Source organism: Vombatus ursinus, unplaced genomic scaffold, assembly GCF_900497805.2.
Source record: "Vombatus ursinus unplaced genomic scaffold, bare-nosed wombat genome assembly UNPS02011767.1, whole genome shotgun sequence".
NCBI lineage: Eukaryota > Metazoa > Chordata > Mammalia > Diprotodontia > Vombatidae > Vombatus > Vombatus ursinus.
Genome location: NW_020951545.1, coordinates 304585 through 318280, shown reverse-complemented (window position 1 = coordinate 318280; position 13696 = coordinate 304585). Strand labels below are relative to the sequence as shown.

Sequence of the window (13696 nt, the reverse complement as noted above, 5' to 3'; positions counted from 1 at the left end):
CAGACTTGCAAGTTGGAAAACAGATCACTTGTAAATTCAAAACTGCCTATGCAGTACTTTACTTTTTCCTAGTTAATAGAATACTTTGTTTTTTTCGTAGTTAACAGAATAATAAATCCTGTAGATAAAACATTGTGGTTATTTTCATTTTACAAATGAAGATACTGTGACATGTAGAAATTATGTGATTGGGTAGTTCTTGATTGTATAGTGCATGTCGATAGTGTCACTGAAATCAGAAGTAAGCTGCTTTATTTTTATCCTATATTTTAAACTGGAATATTCCTTAGAAGCTAAAAATTTCAGTGCTTAGTACTGAAAGTTCTGAGCTAAAAGTTTTGAAGTAAACTGAAAATTTTAATTAGTACTTTTTCTTTGAGTTAGTACTTTTAAAAATTAGAGGGTGTTTTGGGTTTTTTTTTTTTTTAATATACACATAAACTCTGATCTTTTTCCTGCACATCTACACACAGAGTAAAAAGATCTTGAAGAACAAAATGCTTAGTAGGCCAACATTCAGATATAGAAATTGGTTTTTGATGTTCCCAATATGTTCTGGTGGAAGTTTTTTAGGCCCCAGTATTGGATTAAATTGATAATGCCAATCAAAAATAAATAATCACTTAAATTAATATTTTACATTCAGGCCTCCGTCAAAGTCGTTCTAATTTTGAAATTTTGCATGTTTTTCTTTCCTAACATTAAAGCATATAGTCATTAAGCAATACTGCAGTGTTAGCTAAGTACTTGCAACTTTTTTCAAATTGTAATTCAAGGCTATTAACTTCTGGTTAATTAGATAGTAGTGTTTCTCACATATTTTGAGTATAAACATCTCCAGTACAAGGGTTCTTAACCTATTTTTGTGCCGTGACTCCTCTAACAATCTGATGAAGCCTGTGGATCCCTTCTCAGAATAATGTTTTTAAATGCATAAAATTATGTAGATTATAAAGGAAACCAATTCTATTTTAAAAAAAAATTATTCATAGACCTTAGGTTAGGAACTCCTGATCTGGAGGAACATTTCAGTTAAAATAACATAGTGAATGCCTTTATGGTGCTTTGCAAGTAATAATAGCCCCTAAATCAACCAGTATTAATCCTAATTTTACAAATTAAAAAAATTTAGAAGTAAAATGCTTCTTCATAGGTTTCAATAATACATGTGAGCTTTGTTTTTCTATTATTTTTCTTTATTGCTTAGTAGTATATTTATGGTATGTGTGTGAAGTAAGGTTGTCTTCTCATTTTGTCACACAGTAGTTGTAGTCACATTAAGGGTGTTCTACATTTAACTTTAATATTTAATAATCAGGAAATATTGTGATGAAATAGGAACTTTGATTCATTCCTTTAGGGTGTTACTTTAGTGTGTGTGTGTGTGTGTGTGTATATATATATATATATATATATATAAATAAATATATATATATCTATGATTGCTTTTACTGTCTTTTTTCAGATGTATTATTTCAGCGTTTTGCAAAGCTTTTCTTGGGCTGTCTTGCAGCGGTTACTAGTGGTATGACATATGCACTATATTTGTCAACATATCATGAACGGAGATTCTGGTTTTCCAGCAGACAGGTAAGGTAGAATTTTGAGGATACCTGAGTATTTTGTGCTGTCAAGAAATGTGTTTTTTTGGAAGTTAGACATCTAGAAAATATATTATCTGTAGATAACTTAAGGTTTGCACTACTTATAGTTGTGGCCAGTTCAGAAAATGTGTCATTTGGCATACCTGTAGAAATATTTTTGAGAACAATTCAGTGTAATATATAAACTTAGGAAGTATTCAATAGTTTTTGTCCTCTGGCCTTGAACTATAGCCTCTCTGTGATGGGTAGTGTTCCATTATGAAGTTGATTGAACTAAATATGACAATTAAATGTTACCAGTTATTAAGATACTTTCTTTGTACTGAAGTTACTCTATAATTATTTCTTGTTAATGTTTCAATATTAATTTCTAGTAGTTATGATGTTTGTAATGGTCTGATTTTCAGTTGCCCTCCTCCTCAGGGGAAAAAAAAAGGCAACCACATCATTTTTAAGATGTTTTGTTGCGTTAGCATAGGTAAGCTCCATCTGTGATAAAATGGAGTATATTGACTATGGAATCCTTAGTAACTATGATGTTTATGGTGGTTTTTTTCTGTTTGAATGATTCTGTTTTGGTACTTAACTTTACAATTATAGTTAGGTTTCTAGTTAGCAGAACAATCCTGTGAATGAAGTTTGTCATTCATTGGTGTAAGCTAACGTAGTTCACAGTTATCACTGGTCATCTGCTTTAGTTTTACTTTAGCCTAGATGGTGGTGTTTTGGTTTTTTTTTTTTGATATAAATTCTGAGTGGTGGAAATGATCCTCTGTACTTTTAACTTACCTTTTTGACTTGGCAAAAACTACTGGTATATGTTATGTTTATTTGCAGGCATTTCAGAGTTTGCATCTTTGAGGTTGTAGGCAAACCTACTCTATTTTAAATCTAGAATTTAACTTTTGGAAATGTTTATCTTGTGAATGAGATTTAGATCTTCATAAAAGCTTGATTCGAGGTCATAAAGAGGGAGTTTCTAGATGTTTTTTTATGAAGAAATTGTTTTAACAGCTTCAAAAATATTTTCTGCCTCTTCCAGTGAATTTCCAGAAGTACTTTGTTAGCATTTTTTTTTTTTTACCTAGTACTTAGTCCCAACTGGGAGCATTTTGGTATATTATTGGAGGAATAATAAAACAGATATGACTATTGAGTTTATTTCATTGTCTTTTATTTTGTAGAACTGAAAGCATGAATCATTTCCTATTTAATCTGTCCTTGATTTATACACTAACACTTCACTTTTCATGATCACTTTTTCCATTGTCCTCTTATTCTTAAGACATTTCTTCTGATTTCTGTCCTAGACTTTTTCTATTTTCTGAAAGGTAAATTATAAATTATGGTCCATTCTAGGTGTTTTGTTTCATTAGGACATATTGATCAGATTATGAAAAAGTCTTACCTTCTCAACATGACTTTTAGTTTATGTAGGCAAATTTGAACATTTCTTTGACTAAAGGGATAAATAAATTGCAAATGAATCAGAAACCTTATCTTCTGTGGAATCTATGCTATACATCTAAAGTCATAGCACAAAACCAACCTGTTTGACAATATTTAGTCATTCTAAATACTAAAGGGAAAAGGTAGATTGTGGAAGAAATTCAAGAAATGACAATCTTAATAATAATTTGATTTTCTTTTAGGAGCTTGAACGGGAAATCACATTTCAGGGTGACAGTGCCATTTATTACTCCTTTTATAAAGAAATGTTAAAGGCTCCTTCATTTGAAAGAGGTATGACACTCATGTTTACATGTTTAATCACTAAAAGACTTCTGAAGTAAACAAAACTTATGTTTTTCAAATAAGAGCACCTGAGTGTGAGGGTCTGTTGTAGGAAAATTAGATTCTTTTAGGGTAATTTTTGATCTTTATGAAACTTAATCAAAAGAATGAATAATATAGAGGAGAATATTAGATTTTAGATTGCCTTCCCTGATTATAATGTAAAGCCTATACTGAGAAGAGCACCCAGAATCAAAATATAACGAACATCTTTAAGGATGACTTGCTTCTCTCTCATTTTTAAACTAATGAATTTGTTTTACTGTGACATACCTCAGTTTTTTTTACATTTTGATTGCTTTAGAAAACTCTAGTTCCACTGTAGAATATGGTCTGTTTATGTGATTAGCTATGTATTTATGCAAGTATGTTAAAAAGGCTGAACAATTAAAAATGTCTAAGGTGATATCAAGATTGGATTTATTCAAATAGTCAAGAGATTGCAGTTACTTCTTTGCTTTCTTTCTTTGAATATACCGTAGTTTTTCTTTCTTTGAATGTACCATAATTTTAAAGTAGAACTCAACTATCTCATCTTTACCTCATAATATTTTCTCTTTTCTTTCCTTCACTCCTTCATGTACATCCTTCTATTGATGGAACTTTTTTGTGAGGTTTCTTGTTAGACTCCAGGTATCTATTAAATTATGTGCTGTCATGCAAGTATGTAGCAAGAAAATAACTGAACAAATCAGGTTTTCGATATTAAAGGAAGATTCAATAAAGGCAAAAGAGGTTATGAAAATTTCATTAATATGCTATCACAATTAGTCATGTAAAAATTATATTTTCCTTTGGTGTGGCTTCTTTTTCAGCAATAGTTAGTAATAAAATGACCATTCCTGACTTTGCGTGGTAAGAATTTTGATATTAACTTGTAGAGTTTTTTCTTGAATAACTTAAACATATTTTTGCTAGCAATAGTTCCTCTGAGTCTGGCAGCCAAAAGCCATATGGTTTTACATGGTTGTAAAAATCAAAGGAAATAATCTGGAGAAGAATTTTTCTGTCTTTAGGTGTTTATGAGCTTACACACAACAACAAAACTGTATCACTGAAGACTATAAACGCAGTGCAACAAATGACTTTGTATCCAGAACTGATTGCCAGCGTACTATATCAAGCAACTGGTAGTGAAGTATGCATTATTCCTGTAACTTGCCAATGTTAATATAGTTCAGATTTTTCAGTATTACAGTGGTTCAAATGCCATCCTAACTACTCATTTCCCTATTTCAGGAGGTTATCGAGCCAGTATATTTCTACATTGGTATAGTTTTTGGATTGCAGGGAATTTATGTGACTGCATTGTTTGTTACAAGCTGGGTTATGAGTGGAACTTGGCTAGCAGGAATGCTTACTGTTGCATGGTTCATTATTAATAGGTAAGAAAATAATTTTCTGTTACTTATCAAAGGTCATTTGGGGTGTTTTTTGCCTCAGTAGCCATACTTATTTTTGAGACTCTGTTTTTTTCAGTTATTGTCGGAAATAGATATGTATTCCTTTCCTCCCTTTCCTTTTTTTTTAAACCTACTGCTGAGAGGAATTAATTTCAACAAGCATTCGTAAAGCATCTACTTTGTGCCAGGTACTGTGCTAGACACAAAGTAAAAAATTAATTGGAAGGATGACAACATGTACACAGATAAGTAAATATAAAATCGATACCAAGTAAATTAAGTAATTTTGATGACACTGGAGTGGGGTGCATTAAACACAGGAGGCTCAAGAGTGCCTCATGTAGGAGGTAAAACTTAAGCTGAAGCCAAACGGAACTAGGAATTCCAAGGGATAGAAGTGAGATTGGAGAGCATATGAGGACAGTCTGTGCATAGACACATAAGTAGGAGCTAGAGGTGGAGATAGAAAACCATGTGTGGGTATCAGAAAGTAGATCAATTTGGTGGGACCACAGTACTTTAGGACAAGTACTGGGAAATAAATCTAGAAAGGTTATCCAGATTATGAAGGATTTTAAATGCTGTAATCAGAAGAGTTTCTGTTTTATCTAAGAGACAGTGGAAAGCCTTTAAAGATTTTTGAGCAAGGGAATTGGTTACATGTTTAAAACTGTCACTTTAGTGGCAACTAGTTGGAGGATAGAGGAAGACCAATTACGAATTTATGGTAGTAATTCATTTAAGAGATAATGAAAGGTAACCAACTGGGGTGGTTGTGATGTGAATGGAATGAAGGGCACATATGTGACATAAATTGTGGAGATAGAGTCTGTAAGACTTGGCAACTATTTAAACATAGAAATACGCCCCTCCATAGACTTTGCTATCCAGTGACATTGGCCTGTTCCTTGAATAAGACACTCTGTTCAACTCTGTACTTTCATTAGTTGTAACGCATGCCTGAAGTTCTGCATGTATCTCATTTCTACATAGCTGTTTACATGTGGCTTCTGCATTAGATTGTAAGCTGCTTGAGGTCGGAAACTTTTTTGCCTTTCTTTGAATCCCTGTCACTTAGTACAATGCCTGTCACCCAGTTGGTGCACTTGCGTAGTGCTTATTGACTTGACTTGAGAGGTAGAGAGGAGGAAAGAGTCAACAATAACTCCAGTGTTGCATATCTCTTTGACTGGAAGAATTATTAGGAGGAAGGGTAGTTATAGGTAAAAGATAGTGAAATCGGTTTTGGCAACTTGAGTTTGAGATGCCTACAGGACATCTAGTTAATGATGTCTTTTTTTTTTTTTTTTTTTTTTTTTTTTTGTTAGTGAGGCAATCGGGGTTAAGTGACTTGCTCAAGGTCACACAGCTGGTATGTGTCAAGTATTTGATCTGAGGTCGGATTTGAATTCAGGTCGTCCTGATGTCAGGGCCAGTGCTCTATCCACTGCACCACCTAGCTGCCCCTAATGATGTCCTTTAAACAGATAGATAGTGGACCTGGATCCCAGGAGAGATAGAATTGCTGGTTATATAAATGTCGGAGTCATCATAGAGATGATTATTTAATTCGTAGGAGATGATAGGTCATCGAAAGAAGAAAAGAGAGACAGGACATAGATGATGATTTTGCAAAGGAAACTGAGGTGAGATAGGAGGAGAAATAGGAGAGCAATGCTATGAATTATGAAAGTTTTTTAATATCAAGATAACCATCACAAGTAAGGAACCACTAGTTGTCTTTGGCTTCAGACAGATTGTTTGCTTCCAGGATTAAGAGGAATGTTTCAGTATTAAACAAGGAGTAGAGGAAGAAGGCTTACTTAAAAGCAGTCTGGTTTGAAAGAAGTTACAGAATTTGTACTAGTTGGAAGTATATTTGACTTTGACAAATTGCCTTCTTACTGTTATGACAGGTAACTAGCTAAGTACATTCTGACCTTGGTGACTTCTGGCAGTGAGAGGAGGAAAAGGAGGGAGGAGCTTTAAATCTTGCCTTATCAGGATCCATAAAAGAAATTAAGTATATTTCATCCGAAATAGAGATTTATAGAAGATAGAAATATGTCTTCAGATAGTTGAAAGACTGTCATATATAGAAGAGAGTTTAGAATTATCTTGCCTGAAGGGAGAACTAGTGTGGAAATTATAAGGAGGTAGATTTTTGACACAATATGAAGAAGAAAAATTTTGAGTTCTCTGAAAATGGAATAGGCTGCTTTATTGCCCTTAGAGGTAGCAAATTACTCTTAATTAGAGGCTAGATAATTACTTGTTCAGGATATCGTAGTGAGGTTCATATATCCTGTAAGGCAGAGGTGTGAGACATGTGACTCATGATCCTCATGATACTCACAACACTCCTGAGTAGAGCCCAGACCAGATTAAAATGTAATTGGGAAATATTTGACAAAATAAGCAAAAATACAATAAAATGTAGATAATATTAATACGTGGTTTTCTGAGCCAATATATGGTCCGCAGGGATCTTTATATAGGATTTAGTGACCCCCATGTCTATTTAGATTTGACACTACTGCTGTAAAGGAGTAGATGGGGTCCTTCCCTTCTTAAGATTCTGTAGCTAATTTCAGATTCCCATGCTAACTTCCAAATTTTATTATAGTTTATTTCTGTAATCTAGAAGCACGGAAACAGCAAGGCATTTTTGCATAGGTGTTTTTGCAGACAAAAAGGTTACTGTGAGGTCTTGCTATTGGCACATAGAGGATTGTTTTGCTTTATCCAAAATATACCTCTTCTTTAAAAGAAAAAAACAACTTGCTTGTTGGACACTCATGTTTTTTAAATTCATGAAGGAACTAGCAAGCAGTTCTTTAAATTTGAGTGAAAAATCTAGGCAGTCATAGCACTTAAAAGTCAGGATGTGAAAGCCCTAGAGCCAGCAATAACACCATTTCCTTATTATGTGGGGGAGGAGGAGTTCTTGGGAACTGTAGAGAATAGAAGGAGTAGAAGGTGTTGGTGTTAGTCCCTGCTCTCTTGTCTCTTTTAGTGAATGATGCTGTGTCCTAGGGAGGGAGGGAGGAAGGAGGAGGAGGAGGGGCAAGTAGAAAACTTTCCCTAATGAGTTAAGTTCTGTCAATATATTTCATACTGGTTGAAACATGCTTTTCAAGTAATTACTCATTATTTTCTAATTTATTACTATAATAGAAAATGATGGTATATTGAAACCCTTTTGTGGTATTCATCAACTTTAGGAAACCTTTTGACACCATCTGAAGACCTTGACTCTGGTTGCCTGGAAATCATTTTAGCTGCCTATTTCTAAAAATATTCCTGTTATTTTATGGTGGTATAGCCATTAATATTAGAGTTTATGGCATCCTGCCCTATCCTATCCTGTCCTATCCTGTCCATCCTCTCTTCCAGAGAATGTAATAATTTCCATTGTATCCAAACTGTGTATATCCATGCTACACGTTTTAATGATGGACTTTAAAAGAATGTTGAACTACTCCAGTTTTCAAGGAAACACTTAAAAACAGCATACTTCATTTTTTAAAAATTTAATATATTTATTTTTAGTTTTCAGCATTCACTTCCATAAGCTTTTGAGTTTTAAATTTTCTCCCTATGCCTCCCCAAGACAGCGTGCAATCTGATATAGGTTCTACATATACATTCCTGTTAAACATATTTTCACATTAGTCATGTTGGAAAGAAGAATTAGAACCAATAGGAGGAAACACAAGAAAGAAGAAACAAAACAAAACAGAAGGGGAAAAAAAAGAGCAAATAGTATGCTTCGATTTGCATTCAGACTGTATAGTTCTTTCTCTGAATGTGGTAGCATTTTCCATCTTGAGACTTTCAGAGATGTCTTAGATCTTTGCATTGCTGAGAAGAGCTAAGTCTATCAGAGTTAGTCATCGCACAGTGTAGCAGTGTACAACATTCTCCTGGTTCTGCTCACTTCACTCAGCATCAGTCCATGCAAGTCATTCCAGGTTTTCTTGAAGTCCACTTGCTCATCATTTCTTAGAGTACAATAGTATTCCATTACATTCATATGCCACGGCTTGTTCAGCCATTCCCCAAATGATGGGCATCCCCTCAATTTCCAGTTGTTTACCACCACAGAAAGAGCTACTATAAATGTTTTTAAACATGTGGGCCCTTTTCCCATTTGTATGATCTCTTTGGGATACAGCCCTCGAAGTGGTATTACAAACAGCATACTTTAATAATATATTACTAAAAAGTCTTTGAGATAGGCTTATAGAATCGCCTTATCCTAATGATGGTCTGGAATCACTCACAAAGCATATAAGAGATCGTAGATCACTTTGCAAATTCAGATGGTGCAGTGAATGGATAAGAGAAGGATGAGAAATAGATGTGTTGTAATCTGTACCAGGAAGCTACATAGAACCACTTCCAAATTGAAAGGAATCAGAAAATCCTGCTTCATATGTGTACTTGGCAGTGCAATGGAGTAGATGACTAAATGGGGAAACAAAGCATATATTGAAGTGGACTGGAGAATAGCCTCAGTGTGGCCTAAAATTCCATATTGTATCAGTGACAAACTTGCCATGATGCCACAATCATTTCTTAGAACGTACTTAGTGGCAATACCTCAAGCCATACTTAATATGTTTAAATGCTTTATCCCAGCTTGATACTGCATCATGGTATGGTGGGCAGATTTGACTGTGTCAGTCAAGAAAACCTGGCTTTAAGTCCAGACCCTGACAAAATGGACTGTAACACCTGGCAAGTCACTTAGTTTCTCTATTCCTCAGGCATCTTTTAAGTCTGTATGTTGTAGAATTGTTGCTGTTCTACATTGGTAGAGGGGAATTTTCCTCATCAGAATTTCCCAGCAACATTTAAATCACAGGTTTAGATAGAGAAAATAAAAAATTAGGCCTTAAAATGTGCCATGTCAGCTAGCATAGAAACTGCTTGCTGCAGTGCAACTCCAGTGATTGGGATTTGTGGCGGAATGGACAGTAGCCCAGGATAACTTTGGAATACTTGTTTCTTTTGATCTAGACCTATGATTTCATTGATATGAGAAACTCCTAGTATGCAACTCTCTTCACAGATTAAAATCAGCAACTTGTCTATAAGTTATAGTCCAAGAGAGGTGCATGGGCCACTGAGAAGTTGTGACCTGCCTACATTCACGTGGCTAATAAATGTCAGACAGAGAAAGGATTTGAATTTGGATGCTTCTGTCCTTTTATCCACTATGCCATGCTGCCTCCCTGGCCATGCTGTAGGGTAGCTTAAAGTACTTATGGAGAAAAAAATGTCACTAGGACACACAATTATAGCACAACTACAGTGTGTCCTTGTGACTTTTTTTTTTGGTAGCTTAGTAGTGTAATCCTGAAAAATAGTAGCAGTTGATCTTGGGTTAGCATTAGTTACAAATATGGTGGCTTCTTTTGAACATAAGTTGAAAGAGCTAAAACATGCTTTATAATCAGCAGGTATATTTGCAATGATATGTGTCTTTTCTTGCAAATTGTATGGAAAGGGCTGCTGGTCGTGTAGTTACCTTTTAGCTACAGCCATAAACAGAAAACTCTTTGAAAGCTTCTTCAGATGTGAAGAACCAAGAAATTTTGGTAGGGATATTAGCAATTTTTTGCAGTGAGTCTGGCATTAATAATCAGACGAAGTTTCTAATTATATTGACATTCCAGTGAGCTAACTTAACTTGACTTTTCTTCTGTGTTTCCATTTTAGGGTAGATACAACAAGAATCGAATATTCCATTCCTTTAAGAGAAAACTGGGCACTACCATATTTTGCATGTCAAGTTGCTGCTCTTACAGGCTATTTGAAAAACAACATAAATACTTCTGTAGAGGTAAAATGCTAAACTCTAATTTGCTAAGCCCATGCATACTACCCTGTTAAAATAACTTGTCATTTTTCAAATTTAAGTATTCTGGGTATCAAATAATCAGTGAAACCAATTACATATCATTAGGTATATGATTTTTAATCCTAACAAAAGATCCAGAATGTGGACCTTGTGGTTATTTTTGGACAGAAAGATGAGTTGTAATTATAGTTGCATAACATGGTTTAACAAATGAAATGATGACTCTTTTATCCTTTTCTAGATTAAGCTCTGTCATCAGTGGCTGAACCATAGAAATGTCAATAGATCTTACTCTAATTGCCTTTCCCAATTTTGGTGCATCAGGCTACCTTACAGCATAAGAGAATGAATGTTTCCTTTTCCCTTTCTCTCTCTTTCCTCTTTCCCTTTCTGTCTCTGTCTCCCTTTCCTTCTCTCTGTCTCCCCCCCCCCCATATGTATATATGTAGGTATATATATAGAGAGAAAGTCTGTGAACCTTGGGCCTCTTTCATTTCTTACTCCTGAACTACATTTCCCAACATATTTTTCACTTGTTCCCCTGTCTACCTTTGCATTGAAGTCTTACCACATTCTTCATAGATTTTTTTTTCTGCTTCCTTATCTCCTGCAACAGATGTTTACATGTAAAATAACTTCTTTATGATAGTCTTTTTAAAATGCTTGTCGTGGAAACTGTGATACATAATATCCAGGAGTCCCACGAAATGAACTTTCTTATTTACCTTTGGAGTCATGATAAGAACTAACTCAGCTAACTACTTTCTGTAAGGCGGGGAGGGAGGGCCATAAGACATTCTTCCATTTAGCTTAAATTTCCTTCTGTCTTCTGGTTTAATTTACATTGAGAATGTTAAGATTAATGACTTACTTCCTCTGACCAGATCTCTCCTTATTAGTCACTGGACACAAGAGTCTTAAATTTAGGCTATGACCAGCTAAGTTAGTTTTTATAAATGGCCTAACAGCTATGTAATTCTTAGCACCTTCTGCCCATTAATGTCACTGGAAGAGGACCTCCACAGGACTAAAGGTCACTTTGTATTTTTCTTTGTTGCATTGGTTTCTATAGTTAGAGTTCATCACTAGTTGGCTGCTTACTGAAGATGAGCTGCCCTTTGCTTAGTTAGACTAGCTAGAAAGCAGACATAAGGCTTTGGCCACATTGCGCTTAAAAACTTTTCTGGTCTGGTAAAACTTACCAGAGCTGGTACTCCTTTGACAGCCTTCAGGGATGCAAGGTCACCTTCCTGCCACAATGAGGCATTTCTGTAGGGTAAAAACACCATGGATTTAGAATTTTCTTTCATTTGCTTTATGTAGTTGAAATTACCTAAATATTTCTGGTAATAGGTTTTTGGGGTTTTTTTAAGGTACTCGAATTAGGTCATACTTGGGAGAGTTAGGAATAGATAGCTCTTTTGCTTTTTGAGCTCAGTCCAGACCTAGCCTATTGGATACTTTGCTGATGATATTTTGTCTCAGAGAAAAACAATTCTTCTGTTATCTAATAGGCTACACTTCTAAAGAAAGGAATCAGACTGACAGAAAAGAATTGCATGTGCTTTCAACTTCTCTTTCTTCATTTCCATTCTTTTATTCCTTCTTTCTTTACTTTTATATTTAAAAAAAATTCTGATTGATCTTGTTAGGATTATGTATGTGTGTGCAGGAAGTAGGTTGGAGTAGAATATCCTTTAACATTCATATTTTCTTTTTTCTTTTTTTCTCTCATCCCTATTTTTCTGCTGTGAAATGTTTGCAATATCAATAACTCACATTTGTATAGCAGGTATGCAGAGTGCTTTAATTATAACTACTTTATAAAATAGATCACGTATCACTTAGCATTTTAAGATTAAGACTTGCTTGTAATAGATTTCCTGATTCCAAGTTTGTCTTTGTTACACTGTGTCCAGCTGCCTCTCTAGTGACTGATTGTATTCCAAAGATTCCTTATTCAGAAGATATTTAATGTTATTATTATTATCCAATAACAATTATGTGGTCTCATAATGGATTAAAATATAGAGAGTTACTGCAGTTTAAAGTTACCCAGATCTATAACAGGTTCTAAGGCCCCAGTTTCATGGGGATGACCTTGGATATCAATAACAATACTGTTGATATTTAGGTTATGCCTCTTGTTTCCCCTAGAGATTTTGCTACTTGTTGGTGAGTGCGTCAACGTATACTTTCATGATGATGTGGGAATACAGCCACTATCTCCTGTTTCTTCAAGCAATCTCCTTATTCCTCCTAGACTCCTTTTCCCTCATGCAAGCAGATAAGGTATCATGACATTTTGAATTTTTTATTTTAAATACTAACGGTTCATTGTTTTCCTTTTTGTCTATACTTTCAAAGTATTATGCCTTTAGAATAAATATTATTATCATAAATATTAGAAAGAAATTTGTTTTGTAAGTCTAGAATATCCTGCTTTCACCTAAAAGTTTAAGCCATCCCCTTGAGGGAGGCTTACTTTGGGAATGGGAAGAATATCCAGAAGTACCTATAACGTAAAACCGGTGAAGAAGCATCAGGAAATCTTTTTTTAAAAAAATTAGGGGTTTTTATCCAATTATAAAACATTTATTTTTTTTCTTCTTCTCAAAACCCCTGAACAAATATTTTTTAAGTCATACCCTTTAAGGTCTTGCAGCTCCTTGAAACATTCATGGCATCTGAGCTGTCCCTCACCTAGATGCTGCTCACTATCACATGAGATTTTCTTTTCATTCCTGAGCCCACAAATCCCCTCACTAATCTCAAAGAGGGGACAGCAAACTGATTTCTTCTCTTTGTTGTATTTTAAGACTCTTTAATTATTGGCTTTGGACTCCTGAAATTCCTCTTTTGCTGACCTAATATCTAGTTCACACCTGACCTGTTATACTTTATATTGATGGACTATCTTTTCAGTTTTTGAAAGATTCCTTTTTCTCTATAATAGTTTTTTACACTTAACTTGCTAGCTAATTATGCTGTTCCAGGCAAATCAGTTTTAGTGGCTAGTAATTTTG

General features: G+C 34.6%; 1 protein-coding gene across 4 annotated transcripts in view; it reads left to right on the top strand.

Annotated features, from left to right (window-relative positions):
- Positions 1–13696, top strand: part of DPY19L4 (dpy-19 like 4) — a 50045-nt gene that overhangs the window by 11343 nt on the left and 25006 nt on the right. For 3 of the 4 annotated variants that reach the window (XM_027856966.1, XM_027856968.1, XM_027856967.1), the window contains exons 3-8: positions 1466–1590; positions 3257–3347; positions 4415–4536; positions 4638–4783; positions 10529–10652; positions 12828–12962. In XM_027856966.1, coding sequence (XP_027712767.1) covers positions 1466–1590; positions 3257–3347; positions 4415–4536; positions 4638–4783; positions 10529–10652; positions 12828–12962 — 743 coding nt within the window. Of the gene's footprint in view, positions 1–1465; positions 1591–3256; positions 3348–4414; positions 4537–4637; positions 4784–10528; positions 10653–12827; positions 12963–13696 lie in introns of those variants that run through there. The other variant, XM_027856969.1, reaches the window with a different exon arrangement.